A 6,586-nucleotide genomic window follows, 5' to 3' on the forward strand; every position below is an offset into this window, starting at 1 on the left:
TAGAAATCAAAAGAAACAAAACTTTTTGCACTTTTAATTTTACTATCACATGCAAAGAATTTCTTCTTTTCACTCCCCAGCAGAAGCACGAGAGAGTGCCCCAATCTTTTCCACACGCAGTAATTTGGAAAAGACCTGAACTGGGAAGTGTATTTCTGTCCCTAACAGAAGTCAACAACTCTGAAAACAAGTCACAGTTCCTAAAACTGAAAGTTAGGTGTGATTTGCACCTCCTGGTATTTAACATCAGCAGAGCAGGACAGTTTGTATCCCGTGAGGGTACACCCAGAGGGAACACGGAGAGCTCTGGGCACTTGGAGAGCACCTGGAGCCCGGTGACAGGGAGCAGCTCCCATGAACCCAGGAGCTGTGGGCCTGGTTCCAAACCAGCCCTCTGTCCCAGTTTCCCCAGCGTGCCCAACTGGTAAATTGCTGAGACAGACACAACATCCCTCCCAGCCCAGCACGAGAGGAAAAGGCAAAGCCAGTCCCTGCCAGGTCCCAGTGCCGAGGAGAACTCCCACCCCAACACAGTTTCACAGCCTCTGTATCCAACTGGGAATTTCCCCCTGCACAGAAAAGAATAGAAAGGAAAAAAACAAAACCAAAAAAAAAAACCAAAACCCAAACCACAGCTGGAAATGGTGGAAGGGAAACGCTCACATGAAATCCTTGCATGCAGGTGTGAAATTAATCATTCCAATCATTCCAAGTGCCCTAAGCTGAGAGGAGTTTGGATATGCTGTTGGAAAAGCCAACAGTTGCAGCCTGACCTGCATCCCCTGCACAAGAGGCACGAGCTGCTGCTGCTGCTGGAAACACCCCAGGACTCACAGAGCAGCCCCTTCCCACAGCCCACGAGGAAGATGGAGCCACAGTTGGTTGGGTTTTCCCACATCTGATCAATGACAAAGTTCCATTTCACCACTCAGGTCCTTGCAGCACAAGCAAGTCACTGACACTGGATCAGGGAATTCTGAGCCACATCTGCACCAGCCCCTTTTCCCTCTCAATTTCTCCTCCAAACAGCCAAAGCTGTTGGATCCCAACGCTGCCTCAACGTCCCAGAACACGTCTCCCCTAAACACCCATGAACCACCCAACAGGCTTGTTTTGTTCCAGTTTGGCTGCAGGAATTGTTTAGAGCCTTTAAAACTAATTCAACTTCGCATTCACTGCATTTCAGGACTTTGACACTAAATATTTAAACTTCCCCATTGTTCCAACAAGAGTAGCATTATCAAAATAAATGGAGAAGGGTCTGTAAGAATCCCTAACTGTGGATGTGATCAACGATTTTTTTTCACTAAATTAAAAAAAAACCTCCCAAACCCAGTACAGGTAGCTTTAAAGTGAATAGTGATTTTGGGGTTTATATATACATATATATATATATCTCTATATATATAAATATATATATGTATACATACTTCAGGACCCGAGGAAATGGCAGGAGGCTGACTTGGGGAAGGTTGAGGTGGGAGATCAGAAAAAAGTCCTTTCCCAGAGGGGGTGGGGTACTGAAGAGGCTCCCCAGGGAAGTGGTCACGGCTCCAAGCCTGTCTGATCTCAAGAAGCATTTAGACAACGCTCTCAGGCACAGGGTGGGATTTTGGGGTGTCTGGGCAGGGCCAGGAGTTGGACTCCATGATCCTGATGGGTCCCTTCCAACTCAGCCCATTCGATGATTCTCTGACTCTCTCTTTGTAACATGCCTAGAAATTAACAGTTAACTGCATAAATACATTATATCGTGTTATGAATCAACTCAAAGCAACTGCCAAGCTGAACAATAAGTTAGAGAAATGACAACTCTGGCTTTGTATATATATTTATAAAAATAGATATGAGTGTTCTCCAAGCAGTTGATAGAGAATTCCTACTGAGGCCCAAGTTGCCAAGGGTTATCTGGCTAAGAAATCAGAAGATGAAAAATTTCACAGTTATTTTAACTGCCACTTACATTCATTCTATGGCAACACGAGCATATATTACTAAGATGGTTACGGAATATATCACAATTGAGTTTTCCAGTGTTCACAACTTACAACTTTAAATTTGTACACTTGCTATTCACTAAAAAAAAAAGAGGAAAAAATAAAGATGTGATTCTTACTGCTGGAAGCTACTTTTCTCTAACGCTTTATACAGAACTTTGAACCCTGGTATGCTGATTTTGGCAGATTAATGCGCTGAATGTTCCTATTTCAGTCATTAATCACCCTGAAACTTAACTACTTACTGCACAATAGTGTTGCAAATTCAGTCAGCACACAGCTGGCAAGGAGCCACTGCTCCAGAGGGGATTTCCTTAACTCTGCATCTTTAGCTCCACTTTAAACAGTTAAAAAGAGTCAGTTGCTATAACATCAGCTGTAAACGACGAGTTCCCAGGAGTCTAAACCCTGATTTCTGGCAATACAGCAGCCAACAGCCTATTCCAGAGTCAGCACGGAGAAAACCCAGCCACAGCTCTGGTTTGCTGCCCAGTCATCCAGAGATGACAGTGAGTGTCCAGAGTTTCCACCTGCAAGGCAGAATTCAGCATCTGCAGCTGGAATTCCAGGCTCCTTACCTGTGCAGGTAACACCAGGTGCTGTGTAGCCACCTGCCCATCCTACCCTGGGGCTGCCTCAGGAAAACACACCAAGAAAAATGCACTAAAGTCTGTAATAAAGAAATTAGAGAAAGTAACAAGAGAGGGAAAAAGCAAACAAACAAAACCCCAAACCTAAGGAGTTGCCCTCAAAAGGAGGCGAGGAAAAAGGGCATAATAAAGATTCTCACATGCTCCCTTTGCCTCCTTCCACTGCGTCTACGAGACAATTTCTGCTGTCCACACACTCTCATCTACAACCCAGTATCCTGCAAAACTTATACCTTAAAAAGCTTGCTGAATGAAATATTAGTAAGGTCAAGAGACTCTACTTCAAGCTGGAAACACATGGGTTACACTACAGTAGTACATTCAGTTTTCATCATCAGTGACTAAGTGATGACAACAGGCCTGGCTGCACTCGCTCCGCTCATGCTGCTGCAGAGGCCTCTGCAATGCCAGGCCATCCATGGCAGACACACCAGCCCACAAGCCAAACGTTAAATAGTTTAAAAAAAGTTCTAATTTTACAGAAATGCTCATTTTCCAAAAATAATATTCTCTTATCCTTTTCCTCCTACACCGAGGGACAGGTTAATTTGTCAACTCATATCCTTTCACTTTGTCAAAACGCTACTTTCACAATCCCAAAGCTGATTTCAAGCAGGAAATCCTCTGCAAATTAAAAACAAAAATACAAAAATTATAATCTCTATATTTATAGTGATTGGAATCCTCCAGCATTTGTGAAATCACTTTTAGAGATGAATTTTGGGACCCTCCACAACTTCTCCACACAAGCCACGCTCCAGTTCATTATTCCCCTTCCTGAATCCTTCCCTCCTCAGTCTCTCTGCTGCTCTTTAGTCCACAGCTCAAGTGAAACAGAGAATCATTGGCTGGCCCAGCGTTACTTTGGTGACCGGGGTGGCACGAACTGCTCCTTGCCCGCGCGGCGCGGCGCTCCCTGAGGCGAAGATCTGCGTCCAAACTGGCGCCTCTGTTCCCTGATTTTCCCAGCAGCTCCCCTGGGAGCTCCGCTGCCGCGGAACCCGCAGTAATCCTTCATTCTCCCTTCGGGCCTCTCGTGAGGAGCCCTCTCCGGAGCCTTCTCCGACGTACCATTCTCTTCATTTTTGGCAGGGGCAACGATGTTGGTGCGGTGCTCCCTCAGAGGCTGCACAGGGACTGGAGGGGGCTCCTTTGGGGGCTTCTGGCAAACTTCAGCGTAGCTGAGCTTGCGAGGCTCCTTTGGGAGCAAGGAGAAGAGCGAGGTTTATGCACCACAGCCAGCTCCCAGCCTAGGCCAGGCACAAAGCCACGACACACAGCGAGCAGAGGGGAGCTCCCAGGTGCACCATCAGCTCATCCTGGAGCACCACCAGGTGCACAACCTGGAGCACCACCAGGTGCACAACCCACAGCAAGCTCCCTGTGTCATTCCCAATCCCTGCTCTGGGCCTTACCTGTGTTGACAGAGCAGGAGCTGTGCTTGCTTGAGCAGAAGGTGAGGAGGTGTTTGTCCTCGGTGGCTTTGCAGCACTGATGGGACAGACGGATGCCGGCGGAGAAGCCGGGCTGGCCACGTCCTTTGGAGCAGACACTTCTTCTGGTTTGCTCTCTGGCTGAACCATGCTGATAAACCAACAACAATTCAAATTAAAACCTACCAACACTCACATTTCAAAGATTATTTCCTCTCTTTGAAGTCACAAGTGCAGAACAGAACAGCACAGCCATCCCCAGCATGATCTGTTCTTTCCATCTGGTGGCCTCTGGAGAAGATACCACTCAACATTACTGCTAGACACTGGTGGGAGACTTTGCTGGAACATGCAAATGAGTCAGCAGCGCCTTGGCAGCCCAAAGGGTCACCAGGCTCTGGGGGCATCAGGTCCAGCACTGCCACACAGGTGAGGAAGGGGATTGTCCCACTCTTCTGTACTGGGGTGGCCTCATTCCAGTCCTGGGGGCAGTTTGGGCACCACAATATCTAAAAGACCTGAAGGTGTTCGAGAGGGTCCAAAGCAGGGTCAAGGGGATGGCGAGGGTCTGGAGGAGCAACTGAGGGCTCTGGGTCTGTTCACCTGGACAAGAGACTGAGGGGAGACTCATTGGGGGCTGCAGCTTCATCCCGAGGGGCAGCTCTGATCTCCGCTCCCTGTGAGCAGGGACAGGACACCAGGGAACCACTGCAGCTCTGCCAGGGGAGGGAAATCAGGAAAATATTCTTCTGCCAGAGGGTGCTGGGCACTGCCCAGGCTCCCCAGGGAATGGGCACAGCCCTGAGGCTACCAGAGCTCCAGGAGGTGCTCCCAGGGATGCCCAGGGTGGGATTGTCGGGCTGTCTGTGCAGGGGGCGGGCTGGATGGTCCCCGTGGGTGCCTTCCAGCTCAGGACACCCCATGATTCCATGGTGTGTCCACGTTCTCTGCATACCTCAGCACCACAGGCTCAGTCTGGCTCGGGGAGCTCACGCTGGGCACGGGCAGCTGGGCAGTGCTGGGCGTTTGTTCTTCTGGAGCAGGAGCAGGGCAGGGGCACAGGGAGTCTTTGCTTTCCTGCACACAGAGCAAAAATTGCAAAATACAGAACAATACTCAAATTGCTCCACAATATGGCACTGTAAGACATCTGAGAAGTGGGGTACTCCCCCAAAGGCTGCTCAAGTCCTGATAATAGGAATTTTACTTCTTTTGGACCATCACCTCTAAAGCAATACCTCCTTATATGGGCAAAACAAGCTGTGGGTAAAACTAGAACTAAGGCAAGATCATCCAGAATGTCAGTGCTTAGTCCTACCAGCTCAAAGAAGGGATTCATCTGGCGAGATCCCCTGCCCACAGCGCACCAAACCTCTCCTACTCCAACAGCCAACATTCCTCCTTTGCCCGCTTTATTCCTAAACACCACTGAGTTTACAACAGCATAACTGCATGAGCCATAGCTGCATTCCCACAAAAACCCTGGGAAAAGGCACTATGAAGTCTGGGATTCAAGCACTGGCTCTAACAAACCGACCCTTTAACAGGGAAAAGGGAGTCACAGGACCCAGATACGCCCGTGTGAGTACAGAGACAGGACCAGGCACCTTCTCTTTGCAGACTCCTTTAACGATGTCGGACATCCTGCTCTCCAGCACAGGCTCTCCCAGAATTTTTGCTGTGCTGCCAGGCAAAGGTGGGAAATTGGATGCAAGCAAGTCAAACTTTGGTGTCTGAGTCTTTGTTTCTGCTGAAGGCTGAGGTCGCTGGAGAGGGAAAACACAAGTTACTGGAGTTGTAACACCGAGCAGTGAAAGCCCTGAGCAAGTGTCAGGAACCTCCTAGGAAAACTGTAAACCCCCAAAATAATCTGAGGATTTAAGGACTCTGCCATTCATTCAATAACTGGGAAGCCAACACTCTGTGTGACTCCCTGCAAAAAGGGAAGCAGAACTCACTGAAACCCGGTCGTCCTCCCGTCTCCTCCGACCTCTGAACACGTTCCTCCTTTAAAGACAAGAACACCAGTCAGTGCATCTAGCCAGCTGCAGTGGGCACTGCTCTGCATGAGGGCAGCACAGCTGCCTGCTGAGCCTTCCCCACACATGGCTCTGGGATGTTCTCCCTCCTCACGAGGGGCCTAGGTTCCAACTTTGGAAGAAGTTGGAAAAGAGTCAATATGGGAACAGCTCCTCTTTCTCAGCTCCCTGCTTGAGCATCTGACCAAGCACAGGGACAATTATTTTACAGTAATAAACTTATTAGACTGATTTCTCACTGATCTGCCCTTTCAAGTGTCTAAACCCTGAGTTACAAAGAGATAAAAACAGTTAATCTTAAAATACTGAGGAGCATCAAATTTCCAACTGAGGATTCACTTATTATTTACAGCAATACAGATGCCAACTTTACTTCAACATCTGTTTTAATTCTGGAAACAAGTCAGTTACTTTATTTTAAAGACACCTCACTGTCTTACTGCCAGCTGTTTGTCAGAGTAACTACC

At 48.2% G+C, this 6,586-nt stretch overlaps 1 protein-coding gene across 1 annotated transcript in view; it reads right to left on the bottom strand.

Moving 5' to 3' along the window:
- Nucleotides 1-1,813: 1,813 nt before the first annotated feature.
- LARP4 (La ribonucleoprotein 4) overlaps nt 1,814-6,586 on the bottom strand; it is a 13,878-nt gene continuing 9,105 nt past the window's right edge. Inside the window, exons 12-16 of the mRNA XM_031064519.1 lie at nt 6,039-6,087; nt 5,688-5,846; nt 5,036-5,157; nt 4,063-4,231; nt 1,814-3,845 (exon numbers count right to left, since the gene is read on the bottom strand). Of these exons, the coding sequence (XP_030920379.1) occupies nt 3,507-3,845; nt 4,063-4,231; nt 5,036-5,157; nt 5,688-5,846; nt 6,039-6,087 (838 nt within the window). The 3' untranslated portion in view covers nt 1,814-3,506. The remainder of the gene's footprint in view (nt 3,846-4,062; nt 4,232-5,035; nt 5,158-5,687; nt 5,847-6,038; nt 6,088-6,586) is intronic.

The sequence above is a fragment of the Geospiza fortis genome, unplaced genomic scaffold (genome assembly GCF_000277835.1).
Source record: "Geospiza fortis unplaced genomic scaffold, GeoFor_1.0 scaffold676, whole genome shotgun sequence".
NCBI lineage: Eukaryota > Metazoa > Chordata > Aves > Passeriformes > Thraupidae > Geospiza > Geospiza fortis.